The sequence below is a fragment of the Danio rerio genome, chromosome 16, assembly GCF_049306965.1.
Source record: "Danio rerio strain Tuebingen ecotype United States chromosome 16, GRCz12tu, whole genome shotgun sequence".
NCBI classification, from domain to species: domain Eukaryota; kingdom Metazoa; phylum Chordata; class Actinopteri; order Cypriniformes; family Danionidae; genus Danio; species Danio rerio.
In genome coordinates, this window is record NC_133191.1 from 33335001 (window position 1) to 33350000 (window position 15000).

The 15000-nt window shown below is 34.6% G+C and overlaps 1 protein-coding gene across 10 annotated transcripts in view; it reads left to right on the forward strand.

The window, feature by feature from the left end:
* Nucleotides 1–15000, forward strand: part of sema6cb (semaphorin 6Cb) — a 274253-nt gene that overhangs the window by 183625 nt on the left and 75628 nt on the right. For all 10 annotated transcript variants that reach the window (XM_009292336.5, XM_009292337.5, XM_009292338.5 and 7 more), the window contains 4 exon segments: nt 5600–5714; nt 7545–7602; nt 10937–10993; nt 13169–13270. In XM_009292336.5, the coding sequence (XP_009290611.1) occupies nt 5600–5714; nt 7545–7602; nt 10937–10993; nt 13169–13270 (332 nt within the window).

The following is a 15000-nucleotide window of genomic DNA, read 5'->3' on the forward strand; positions in this document are numbered from 1 at the left end:
GATAGCTAGGCTAATAGAGCTCTCCAAAAAAGAACATCACACGTGTAATGAGACCCATTTATCAACCATTTCCACCTGTGTATGTGTGTGTTTATGTGCTTACTATATTCTGTATGTGTGTGTGCTTTAACATCCTGAGACTTTGCCGTGTGCCAACACCTTTACACAGTGTAACCTTTAAACCCATTAGATGACCAAGACCACATTCACACTGGAGCCACATTCAGGTGTCTTGCTCTGCTCGCTTAAAACTATTTTTTAGGGAATAAAAACTGCAACCGCTAATGTTTTGTTTTTGCTCATTAAGATGATGGTTTTTAAAGAAAGTGTTTGGCCTGGAATGGAATGTATGGGTTTGTTCTGGAGCGCAGGGCTGGTGGGAGCAACTTTAGCGCAAAGAGACCATATCAAAATATGCAAATGACTCAAGACAGGTTCCTCCATTTCTGTGATTTTCTTGCATCGTGGCTCAGGGAAGCTGTCAGCAAGTAGCACAACGGCTTTAACAAATAGTTGTTTTGTTTGCTTCTGTACACATGACACATTTTAATGTACAGTTTGATAGTGGTACTGTCCTAATTTTCAGGAATTCATTTGATTGTGGAGTGTATACAGAAACTGAATCACTGATTGTTACTGCAGTCGGTGCATTTGCATATTTTGATACTAGTCTCTTTCTCTCTCCATCATAGAAGGTCCCATCAGCCCTGTGGCCTTGGTGCAGCCCACACAATATTGGGCGAAAAACAGCATAATAACAAGCTTTAACAACAACACGGCATCCTTGTTGATTGCGTCCGTGTTTCTTGAGCTGTGCTTGTTGAGTGTGTTTTAGTGTATTAACAGAATCACACTAGTTGTTGATATATGGTTGATATGAGTTGTTGTTGATATATAATTGGGCATGTAAACACCCATATTAGATATGTTGAGTGAAATGGACACTATTGCATTTTATTAATGATTATTATAAAACATGGAACAAAAGTAAATTAACTGAACATAAATATGGGAGGCTGAGAAAAATGCTTATTTTAGGAGGACGTTTTTTGAAACGTTATTTTGAGGTTTTTACATCTTAGCTCTTCAAATATACATACTGTAGTAAACACATATTATGTCAAAATAAACTTTTATTGTGAATACAATTAATCGGTGCCCAGCATTAATAAAAATAAATAAATTACTAATATAAGAATAAATGACTTCTAAAAAATGTAACATAAATAGAATATAAATATACAGTATTATTGTAAATAATGCTGTAAATATTATTATAAATATTGCGGTATTATTTTTGAATATTATTTAGAGTATTGCAGAGTATTTTTGTATTTATATAAAATATAAAAATAGCATTTACAGCTTTCCACATTTAAAAAAAAAGATTTCTTTCAACAAATATTCAAATCTTAGCTGACATGATTACAGTAATGCCGTATGACTGGATCCTGTCTTCACTCACTGCAAGTTAGTGTAAGGGAAATATAATTGACATGATCGACTAATTTTGATAGAACTAATTAGATCATTTTTGCATGTCAGAACATTGCAAAAGTATTGTTATTTGCTTTGATGAAGTGGCTCCGTCTTACTTTTTGTTCTTAGTCAATCATCATCAGTTATGTGGTTGTCCCAACCCCCAACACACACATCAAATATCATCAGTTATGTGCCCCATCACAGATGAGAAAGTCTGCTTAGATGAAAACTGTTAAAGGTAGCTCAATTACTGAAAATTATATATCAGTTATATGATGCCACAATTTAATATCAGTAACGGTAACAGCATTGTAGTTTGCTTCATTACTCGCTACTGAAAAAAATGAACTTCATTAGTCACTGATGATGTGCATCTATGCAACACATTTCTAATATTTCTATTATTTTAGAGTGTTTTGCCATAATCTAGCACACTTAAAGTCAATGTTTAAGAAAATGAACTATGCAAAATACAATGAACTAAAATGTCATGCTGTTTAACATTAGATTATACCAAAAAATCGTATTGGGTGTATTGAGAACATGAATCATCTGATAACATATTAACATATAACATAAACGTCCCCATTTAAGGATCACCAGCGAAATATAAATTAACTAAAATTTTAAATGTTTATTCTTAGTCACTATCCTTTAAAGTTTGGAAGTCTTCAGCAATTGATCTTGAGTAATTAAATCCGCAATGCTCAGTTTCTACCAGAACTTTTTGTAACCATTTACAAAGTCAGCGCATGTAAGCTGTTTTAATATTTAAGTTGAGTTTTTTTTTTTTTAATAATGTGAAAAGAATCTGAAATTTACCGCTCTAGTATTGTGGAATAATCTTTAATTATTTTGAAGAATTCTCAAATATTCATTGACGCTCAGAGTGTTTTTTCAGAGCTTCATGCGGATTGAAGTTAGCTTCTTATATCACTGGTTCAGCAGACACTCTGGGTGATCTTTATTGAGTGATGATCCCGCCGAGATCAGATGATGCTGTTTATCCAGTCGGTCTTTTTGAGAAGAGAGTGAAGTTTCTGCTCCAATTTAACCCTTACAAGTTTGTTTACTGTATCTTCTGAACATCAGAGCGTGCTTGGGCTCCTGCGGTGGCCACCTGTGGTCTGCCAGGCTCAAAAAAATTTAATAATACAGTAATCGTTGAATAGCCGCAGGAACAGGTATCATTAAAAGTCCAGATTTTCTTTTCACCTCGAAGGTCATTGTTGTCACCCAGTGTCTTCTGCTTTTTTTGTACAGTGCGCAGTTTCTAAATGGGCCTGCAAATGAAAGGTCCCTCAGGTCATTGTGGACCTTACTGCGGGTCTGCAAATGTTGTGCGACCCACTTAGCCTTTGAAAGAAGAGCCAGCCAAAGTGACTCATCTTTGACATTGTGCTAGAAATTAATCTTTTTAAGTGTAAATGAGATTAATTAGTGAAGATGTTTGTGAGCGTAAACACACGTACCCATCAACACCGCTTGAAGCTAAATTAGATTTGTGATATGAAGTGCTATAAACATTGGGTGTGGGAGGGCTTTTTTATTATTAAACCCCCTTGGGAATGATTTGATCAAACCACCACACTGCAGAATTCAATGTCCCTTTTTTTCCCCCAAAAAATATAAATATTATTTCTTAAGTGAGAATTTAGGTCCAGCTAGTTTTGGAGGAAATATTTTAATACATTTGAGTTCATCTATTTTTTTTCTTCAATAAAAGCATCTACATTTTTTTAAAAATACAAAAACTATATAGACTATATATTTGATATCAAAACAAAAAACTCCTAAAACTCTACATATAAATGAAAACTAATAAATGTAACTAAGAAACATTTATTGGTTTGGTTTTCACAATTTTTATTTAAACCTGAAATTTAATAAATATTAAAACATAATTTGTATGCTACATACTTGTTTTCATGTTCTGGAATTGATACACTGAAAGGATACATTGTTGAAGTGATATATAATTTTATTGTGGAAAAAAGAATATATTTAATTATTTTCATTAAACATTTCTATTTGTTATATATATATATATATATATAGTTAATATATTAACTGAACTTATTCTGTTGAGTGTGATATGCCCTGCCTATTAATGAAGAATTTTTACAGAAGCTTATAGAAATAGCAAAGACCTGATTGTCTAAAATTAATGAGCTCTGCAGCAAATCGTCCTGTGAGCAGTGGTGGGTTGAAAGTAAACACAGAATATGTGCAGTTGAGAAGTCTTATGCTTTTAATGTTGTGCAGAGAATTCGTTGAAAAAGAGGACGCATGTATGGGTGCGGCCAATGGAGGACTGGAGAATAATTGACAAGTGACGAATTTCACTAAACTCTACTTGTTAATATCAGCTGCCTATAAAAGTTGAAGTCAGGAAATGAAAACTGTTGCACACTCGTGAATGTAACTTTTGCATTGCATTGAGGATAACAGAGTTCTGTGAATCGAAATATTTATTTGTATACAATAAATTACTAATGTATTTGTCATTGAAGAAAAACTTCTGACCTTTTTTATTAAATGCACAAGGAATTAATTAGACATTCCAACAATTTACAAACACACACACACACACAAATGTAAAATTTCATAAGACCCAGTTAACAACTGCATATTTTTTAAGCATATTGAAGGCTTGTTCCTTGTGTATATGTACAGTAAACTCTAATTTATTGTTATAAACATACAGCTGAAGTCAAAATTATTTGCCCTCTTATTAAATGTTAATTCCTTTTAAAATATATCCCCTGTGCTGTTTTAATTGTGAGAAAAAAATATGAACACATTTCTAAATATAATTTTAATGAGTAATTTCTAATGACTAATTTCTTTTTCCTTTACCATGATGACAATACATAATATTTTACTAGTTATTTTGCCAGAAGCTAGATTATTGCAGCTTAAAGTCCTGACTCTGCAAGTTAGGTTAATTAGGCAGGTTATTGGATAAGTGTTTTTTTTTTTTTTCTAGATCCAGTAAAAAATATATACGTTTATTTCTTAAAGGGGCTAATAATATAGATCTTAAATTAAAAAAAAAGATAAATATTTAAAACTGCTTTCATATATTAATTATAAAAATAAATATATAGATAATTAATCTTATTTACACTTAAGAAAATTAATTTCCAGCACAATGTCAAAGATGAGTCACTTTGGCTTTGGCTATATATAATATCAAACTACTGTGAAAATGTCTTTGCTCTGTTAAACATCACTTAAACAAAATATTTGAAAACGAATAAAATTTTACAGGAGGGCTACTCATTTTATGAATATTAGTATTATGAAAATTTCCTTTAAAAGTTGATTTTATGCTAAGAATAATCTCTACATCTCTGAGTATGTTTACATGGACACCAACAATCTGACTTTAATATGATTAAGACAATACTCTGATCAAGAGTCTACCATGTAAACCACACTTTTTTATTAATTTAATTTGATTAAGATCATAATTGAACTAAACAGAAATAAAATGAAGACATGTGGAGCCAATTTTAGTCACAAGTGCAGCACAGACATGTAAACACAGCAATCAAACAATTACTGTCGTTTAAGATTTTCACCACATTTTGTGACAGGATAGTCACAGCTGTTTGACACTAGTTTCTGCACTAACCGAGTCAGTGAAGGAACACAGACATGTGGAGGTTTTTTTTCCATTCGACGTACGGTCTCAAATTCTATTAAAACAACACTCTTCCAGCAGTTCTTCACATCCAATATCTTGTTTATCACAGGGGCCATGCATAAAATGTTCCTGAAAATGAAAGTGAAAAAGCCATACAGCAGTTAAAGGCAACAAGTTAAAAATAAAACGCCTAAAATTACTTGAAACTCTGAAGGAAATGTGGATAGCGTGGTGACCCAATGACATAATCAAATTATGTGCTATAACATATAAAACGGGATGATGTAAGAAACATTTAAAAAGCAACTCATGTAAACACCTTCATCTTATTATTGTCTTATTCATTTAAATCATTTAATTACTGATGTCCATGTAAACGTAATCATTGTCATGAGGCTTCGAGAGAGATTCTGCCTGATTTTAACCTAGTGATTTTTTCCCCTCTCTCTCTGCGCCACCGTGAAGACACCTACCTGTACCCCAGTTTCCAGGGGAACATGTCAGATAACGACACCGCCAGACTGGGCCTGGATTTTCAGAGGATGCTGCGGATTAACCACATGGTCTACATCGCTGCAAGGTACGTCGTGTCAGTTCAATCACACGCTCACACTGCACACCAACACAACCACACACATTTCAGAGACTGGGATGCAACATCGACCAGGAGCTCCAGATCCAAACACACCAGTGCTGTTTCTCCAGATGCCCACAAAGATAAGACCTCACACGCTAATGATAAGGGTCGTGTGATTGGGCCAATCAGTCTCATTCAGAGCAGGGTTGCAGACGGATGACACTTCACTCTCTGCCTCTTCAGCACTGTCCCTTCTATTCAGCGCAAGGTGTTATTGCCTCTGTATTGTTATTTACTGAAAGAAGTGAAGCCCAGATTCTCGAGTACTCTTAAAAATAAAGGCACCAGGAAGATACAAAAAGGGGTTTTTGCATTTAAAAAGACATAGACAAATAGTGTACTTTAATGTTTTTTTCACACACAATTTACTAGGATATAATAAATGATGTATGGGCTATTTGGAGCTGAAACTTCACAGTCTTATTCTGGAGAAGCCAGAGGTGTTTTTTTTCAAAACCTGTGACAACACATACACTTAAAGAGCTCCAATTATGCATGATAAAATATTTTGGTTTTGGGGGTCTCCAACAACAGCCCGATACTTTTTTTTAATTTTTACCTAATTATCCCAACGACTCTCATACAATTTTTCCAGCAATGTATTTGTTCCAAAACCCCCCTTAGCACGAAGCTAATCTGCAGTGATTGGTGTGATGTCCCAGTCTGCTTTGATTGGTCAACTGCGTTCAGCGCAGATGTAGAGAAACGCCCACCACAGTTATGAAGTAGCACAGAGTATGTGTGTGAGGCCAATGCAGGAATAAGATAAAGCATCAACCATGATCCCAGGTAAAAACAGTACATTCAGTATTAATGCACAAAGTGGATTCAAAACTTTTTTGATTATTGTCCTTGTTTTTTTTTTTTTTTTTTTGGTCCCACTTTCTATTCTGTAGTGTTGTGTTACACACTGCATGGAAGGTAATTTTCATAAACCCATAATAGGAGCTCTTTAATACACACATACAGTTCATTGAACGTACACAATGACATCACCTATATTCTATATTATTGCAGGTTAACTATGCTTTTATATAATAACTTTAACTGGTAAAAGCTATTACTTACTAGTTAATTAGTTAAATAACCTGTGAAGTGCTTTGAAATATGCAGTTTTATTTGATGTTTGACATAATCTCCACCAAAACATGATGAGAGGGTGGGACAGCCAATTGTGTTTTGTTTTATCACAGATTTGCCAGTAAGAGTGCTTGAGTTTACGTGCATGAAATAAAAAGCAAATGAGAAGCATCTTGAAGGGGGCGGTGCATGTCAAATACTAGAGAGCATTTGATTGGTTATAATGTGATGAGAAACTGTGAGGTGGTATGAATAAAACTGTTGATCTATTTCGGCAGAGATGACAAACTACAAGTGTTGTGTGTTTATATCAGTTTTGTATCTTCGAAATGTGAATTTTGTCACTGTTTTGGGGCACACTAGCTTATAGATATCCTAAAAATGAATAATACTGATATTACATCTAAAAAACTTTAATTTACTTTCATGTGACCTTTAAAGTTATTAGCAACTAATAAAGTTATTGTATCTAATAACTGAACTTTTTCTGGTTTTGATTGTAATACAATAACATGCAAAACCTTTTCTAAAGCTGCTTTGAAACAAAGATTGTTATGAATTGAATTGATTTATTTTTCCTCTAGTGAAAATGAGCATAATATGTTCATTATTGAAGAATTCTCATGGAACCATCAGTGCAAATAAAGAACCTTCATAATAATGTCATTTGTGTCTCTCTTTCTGTCTCTGTAGAGATCACGTTTTTGCCATTAACCTCAGTGCTTCATTGGAGCGCATCGTCCCCCAACAGGTGAGCTCACCTTTTCTTAACTTGCTGTTTCAGTCATCTTTAATGTTTTTTTTTTCCTTCACTTAGATCAGCACTGCGGTGTTAGAATAGTCCCTTTTATTCGTCTTTGGGGAAGGTCCATTCAGAAATCTCATTTTTCAAATGAGCAATTCTCTTTATGGTTGCTTTAAAAGACGCATATTCTACACTTTTATGGCATTGTCTATTTTCCCTGAGGTCCACTTGAAATGTTAGTCAAGGTCTCTTACATAAAAAAAAATTCCGTGATTTAGTTATACACAAGCATTTTCTGCCTTCCGTGAGCCACTTGGAATGAAGTGTACTGTTATACTGTAGATTTTTTAATTAATGAAATGTATTATGGCTAGCCAAGCTCAGTGTATGTGAAATGAGTTATATCATTTACTGAAAACCTGCAGACTGAATTTATGAGTGGTTCTCAAAACAACCTGAAATGTGTACTGCTTTCAAAAATGTAACAACATATTGCAGTGCATCGTGTTTTATTTTAATGCGTTTTTATGTAAGTCATAAAATATAATAAAAATAATAATAAAATAAATATAATAAATATAATAAATTAAGCTAAAGTTGTATAAACTTCTTTCATTTTTCCTTTAAAATTACCATTTTGGCCTACCACAATACTACATCTTCATCAAGTGCTTTTAAATGTGCATTTTTTTGTTTAATGTGTGACATATTTCTAACCAAAACATGAAGATGTGGTGAGGCATAGAGTCAAATTCCCTTTAAGGCAAGTCATTTCACTTGGCCGCCATCTTTCACCTCTCGAGTGGTTTGCTCGTGCATTCTGTCTGAATGGGAAAACATCAAATTCTCCAAAACTGCTTGCCTTTTGATTAAATTTCATATTAGGAATCAGCAATAAAATTAAACAACAATTATGTCTTTAATGTTATTTCTAAATGTTCTAATCACACAAAATCTGCAGAAACTCCTGTACTAGAAGGCAGGGCTTCATTAGCCGTGTTGACCGTTTCACTTTTCCCCATTCAAAACTGTATGAGTGACACGTCTTGCGTATTCTATAGATAGAGTAGATAAACTTTGATAGAGTAGCTCTTCTCCTTTAAATAAAACAGCCAAAAGCACTTTGTTTTTATTACAGTTCTATCAGTGAGGGAGGTCGAGCTCAAGCGCATCAAATGAAAAACAAAATGAAAGTGTCATAAAGGGGGTGGGGCATGTCAGATAGAGCCCATTTGATTGGTCAGAAGATTTGATGAGAAACTGAAGTATGAGTTGACGTCAAAGTAATTGTTTTGGATGTCAGGGTATATCTGTGGGGTGTCAAAAAGTAGTAAAGTTGCTCAATAATTTAGTGAAATTTAAGGTTCTTAAAAATTATTAAAATGTCTTAAATGCTATTTTACATGGTAATGTACTTTTAATAATAATAATAATAATTTTTGCTTATACAATGTTTTTTGATATTAGTTGTTTGATAAAATCTGTGTGAATTTCATCTGTGAATATCAGGGTGCTGTGTCGTTTATAAAATCTAGCTAGATTTGATGTCCCGCTGCTTTGTTTACTGGAGTAACCAAGGCAACACCATTATTCCTGCTGTTCTATAGGTGTTTTTTTTTTTCCAACGTAAAATTACCCATTATGCTTTGTGTGTATGCGTAAACAGAATGCTTCAAACTTCCGGTTGACAGCTTGATGCATATAAAAAGTCACTTTCCGACAGCTTTACAACGATAGTTTAAATCTATTTTAGTTGCTTTTAAAGTCTTTAAACTAATACTGCTGTTGATCAGAGCCACCTCCTGGACTGATCATTTTAAAAAGTGTGATCTAATAGGAATGAAAAACAACATCTGCAAATCATTTACTCTTACTATCAGACAGCATCTTGTGCCATTTAAATGGAGCTTCGTCATCACAAAAGTTATCATTTTTCTCTTTTTATCAAATATATAACCAACTCAAACAAATGTAATTCACCAAAATGTTTGACAGACATACGTACTGACCCACTAACACATTGATTTAATTGAAACATGAATTGCTCCCAATTAGAGTCAACATGCAAATCAGCCTGAGTACAGTATGGCTGACAGGTCGGGAACACTGACGCTGTATTTCAGCATCTGATCTGTTGACAGACACTGAATTAGGAGAAAGTTTTTCTCCCCCGCTTAAACCGCTTCTGACAGTTAAGTATAACAGCTTTAACACACATCTTTCAAATACAAAGTTGTAGATCACAAAAACACTCCATAAACCTCTCAACTGTATTGTCATCCATTTTCGGGTCACGATTTACCAGTTGTAAACACTGTAAATGGAAGTTCTAAACATCCTTTCCAGAAGACGCTGGTCGCTTTGGTGCCCTCCATGCAGCAACTAAGAAAAAGGTCTATAGGCATCAATTAATGGATTCGCATTTTTATTCATTACATAAATAATGTTTCTTACAATCAGTGTTTAGTAAATACTCTGTAGACTAAGTTAAAATGTTGCTAATGTTATTGGTTGAAACTGAAAGTCCAGATGAGGTTTTGAAATGCATGAAAAGAGTCTTAAAAAGATCTTAAAATGTATTGAATTTCAGTCTCTTTTGCCTGTAGATACCTTGGATGTTTATATATTCTTTTTTGCGCTTGTTTAGTAGCACACTAGCTTTTAGATGTTCTTAAGACTGATATACTGCTACTCAACATCTAAAAAACATTGTATTTAACTCACAAGGACTTTACGTTTTTATGAACAGGCCCTTCTGAGATCTGAATGCAAGAATTTCAAACAGTTTGTTGATGTTTTCCATCATGTTGTTGTTAACAGAAGTGTTGTTATTGTTTATGAACGGTCTGCTTATGGAGAGATTGCTCAGTCTTTCTTCTTGTTATCCTTTGGGTCTCTCTGACATTAATATCTCAACTGCTGAGAGTAAGATGTCACTGCAGCAAATAGTTGTGTTAGCGAGAGTGTTGTTTTTAGCTTGTCATGGTATGTGTGTGTGTGTGTGTGTGGTTAGGGGTAGGTGAGGGGGTGTTGATTGCTTGCTGTTCCTGTTGGGTGGGCTGACATGGGCGGCTCAGTAAATCTCTGCAATACAGCCTGACCTAATGACACCAGCAAGCACCCAGACACACACACACACACGCAATCCTGAAAAAGGCTTGTTAACAACCTGAGGGATCTGTTTTTTCCCCTCCTTGTTGCTCAGACCTCCATGTCTGTCTCTCTTTCCTCTTTTTTTATGTTTGTTTTGTGTGATGCTTATTGAAGTAAATGAGATTTCCCCAATAAAGCTGTTGAGAATAGTGATGAGCCTATGATTGTGTGTTTGTTTGTGTGGCAGAAACTGACATGGAAGACAAAAGATGTGGAGAAATGCACAGTCAGGGGGAAAAACAGCGTGAGTATACAGCTCTTTCATTCCTCTTTCACTTTCTTCCTGTAATTGTGTGATAGAAGTCAGTAACTATTGCATTTGGTGGTTATTAGTCTCGCATAACCAGATTTCCATCTCAACGGCAGGTCTGGTTGTAGGAAGAGACGGTCTGACTGGCATATAAAGTGACCAACCCAACAGTTCATTTATCATTCAGATTGTAGCTATCCCTATGAATTGTTTGGTAGTAAATATTGGAAAAAAGTGGTAGAATGCTATTCAACTGTAAATGCACTGATTATTTCAAGGAAATCATTTTAAAAACAAATCTAATAGTACCTTTTATGCAGTGTTAAATGTGAAGCTCTTCAAAGTTTAAAAGATTTAGGTTCACAAGAAAAAAGTGATTGATTATCAACAATTCTAGTTCATTTCTGTAACCGATATATGTATATTCGCTACTAGGGATGCAACGATTAACCGATATCACTATTGACCACGCTTTAATTCGTCACTGTTAATTAATAGTGAAGGCTTCTCAACACCGTGTTTCTGCACGGAACAAAAATTCTGCACAAAATTACACCACTGTGCGCTAGTTAAAATTTCAGAGCTTATACACCGAGGTTAATACCCACGCACCCTGGATCAACTATGGCTTAGGCTATTAACTGAGGGCCATTTACATATTTCGTCATTACGCATCACGCATGTTTGTTATTTCCAATGGAGGTGCGTGGCTTGGGATCAATGGTGCACGCAGCACAATGCACTCACGCTTTCCAGGCACACCTAGGTGAAATAATGCTGCAAGTCACATAACCAAAACTGGATCGATCAGCTTCATACTTTATATAGAATATACACAGTACTGCTCCAAAGTGAACAATGAAAAATACCATATTTTTTGTAATCTAGTTGATCAAAAGTGCCTTTCAGACTGAGTTTCAGCAGCCTTTGACTACATTTGTTTTCTTTAAACGGGAAATACTTAACTATTATGTAGCTGAGATTTATTTGTTTTCAGTCTAAAATTATTATTTATGTTATTAAAAACAAATAGCTCCTCAACTTACAACTTACAAACTGCGTAATCGGGCCTGATTACCGATCACGTGATCTGATCTCGACATCCGTATTAGAAAATGATAGGAAATATGTGTAGATTTTGTGTTTTGAGTTTGTTAAAGTACATGACAAAAATGGCAAAAACTTCACTATTTTGCCCAGGAAGTTAAAAATGTCTGACTTCCTGTTAAATTTGCAATTTCCCTCCAAGAGACATTTTTGATTTGTGTGCCAATTTTCGTATGTGTGCATGTAACGTAGCTCACATTGCACTTCGTTAATTGTTCTAAGGTGGCGCTGTCAAGCTATTTTGCTACATCCACTTCAGAAACCCAAATCAATTGTAAATTAACCAGTTATACCTAAGATGACATACAGTATATCAAACTGATGTGTTTTAAATGTCATATATTGTGCCATGTTTCCAGACATTTATTTACATTTTTAGGCAAAACAATATTAATGTTTTAATTTCAGAGTAGTTTGGAAACTCTGCTTGAAGGAATATAACACGTTTAATCAAATATTGCAAAAAATGGCTTTTCTTTTAGGTTTTGGCATTTTTTCTACTCTTTATTTAAATGAAGTGTTACAGACTTATACTATGGGCTGGACATTTACAGTCATAACAAAAAAAAAAAAAAACATTCTCCTCCTAAACATTCTCCTCCTAAAGTTTTAACTGTGTACATTCCTATTAAAAAAACAATCTACATACCTTATCCTTCCTAATGGTTATCAAGGCAGCCAATCAGATTAGAGCAGGCAGATCAGCAAGGCGCTTTCCAGTTTAATGATCAGTACCCACCAAGTGGTCAGTAAACGGTCTGTGTCTGAGACTAAGTGCTTCTCCGCAGGTGGCATATACATGCAGATATGCGAACAGAACACACACAGGCTTTATAATATCATTATTGATTGAAGACTGAGTCGCAGTGTGCGAGTCAGATCCTGGAGCTCAGCATAGGGATTATGGTAATTTGTGTTTGTGAAAGTGAAGGAAAAAGAGAGGCAGAAATGATGCTCTCTGTAAGCCGGAAGATGAGTCAGTGTGTGTGTGTGTGTGTGAGTATACTTGTGTGTGTCTGTTATATATAGTGTGAGTAAAAGCCAGTGTCTTGTCTTTCACAGGATGAGTGTTACAACTACATCAAAGTGCTGGTGCCACGTAACGATGAAACCCTCTTTGCGTGCGGAACCAATGCGTTCAACCCCACCTGTCGCAACTACAAGGTATGATAAGTCTATTTCTGTCACACAAGCACTTAAAACCTCCTACAGATGCAAAGATTTTTGAAGCTTCCCTTTAAAGAATCACAACTGACAGTCAACATGCACTGGTTTACCTCAATTTGTCAGCATTCAAATTAATTTGGATTTTAAGGCCTGCACAAAAAGTATTTATATTGCAGGGTTTTTTATAGCGATGAATTCATATTCATTTATATTGCACTCTTGTCATACCTGTTTACATCTAGAGGTCTGTGTGTTCTCAGTGCTCTGGCTGTTGGCTAAACTAAGAATTTTTCTGCACTTGCAAGGGACAATGAATGTTAACACTTGTCGGTATATTAACGTGTACTATATATATTTGACGTAAAAATTCCTTGATTCATGACTTATATTTTTTGAGGATTGGCTGCTAATATTTTGCTCAAATTGTTAATTACAGTAGGATTGTCAAAAGTATTGAGTTTGGTACCGAACAGTGCTAAAATTTAGAAAATGTCCATTTGCTGCTAATTTGAACTGATGACCTTCACGGCCAATCACAATCATTTCTGTAGAGCACATGAAATTTCTGTTGATCACATGAACACAATAGCCAATCAATGGTGTTTACAAACATGCTCAACAGTGCTCAAATGTTGGCGATATGTTTTTAAAATTTCAGTAACAATTAGTACCGAACTCGATACTTTTGACTAGATGTGTTTTGAGGATTGGCTGCTATTATTTTGTTTAAATGGATGATTACAGTGGGGTTGTCAAAAGTATCAAATTTGGTACTAATTGGTACAGAAATTTAAAAAACGTTAATTTCCTTTATATTTGGACTGATGACCTTCACGGCCAATCACAGTCATTTCTTGTGATCATGTGAACACAATGGCCAATCAGTGGTGTTTAAGAACGTGCTCAACAGCAGTCCAATGTTAGCAAAACGTTTTTAAAATTTCAGTACCGATTAGTACCGATTTCAATACTTTTGACAACACGAGGCGGGTTTTGAGGATTGGCTGCTATTATTTTGCTTAAATGCCTGATTACACAAGGGTTGTTAAAAGTATCTATTTTGGAACTATTCTGTGATGAAATTTTATTTTCATTTGAACTGATGACCTTCACGGCCAATCACAGTCATTTCGGTTGAGCACGTGAACACAATGGCCAATCAACAGTGTTTAACAACGTTTTTTAATTACAGTACCGTTTAATACCGAATTTGATACCTTTGGAAACACTAGGTGTGTTTTGAGAATTGGCTGCTGATTACAGTAGGGTTGTCAAAAGTATTAAGTTCAGTACCAATCGGTACTAACATTTTAAAAACATCTATTTCTTTCTAATTTGAACTGATGACCTTCACGGCCAATCACAGTCATTTCTGTTAAGCAAATGTTGGCGGTAAAATTTCAGTACCAATTAATATCGAACTCGATACTTTTGACAACACTAGGCAGTAGTCCATATGTACTACAGAAATGCAAATGTCATATGACCCTCTTAAAAGTCATGTGAATGACTACTTTGTTCAAGTTGTTAATTGGTATTCTTTCATCCAGATAACTGACTGCTGTTTTTTATTTGGTATGTCCACATAAACTCCAACTGAAATCAATTTAAAAAATATGTTTCTTAATGCTAGTTAAAATGTCATGGGACATGGATTCATATGATTATTATTATTTATCTTTTTTGCTGTTATTTGCAGAGTTGATTTAATTATTTTGCTTATTCTG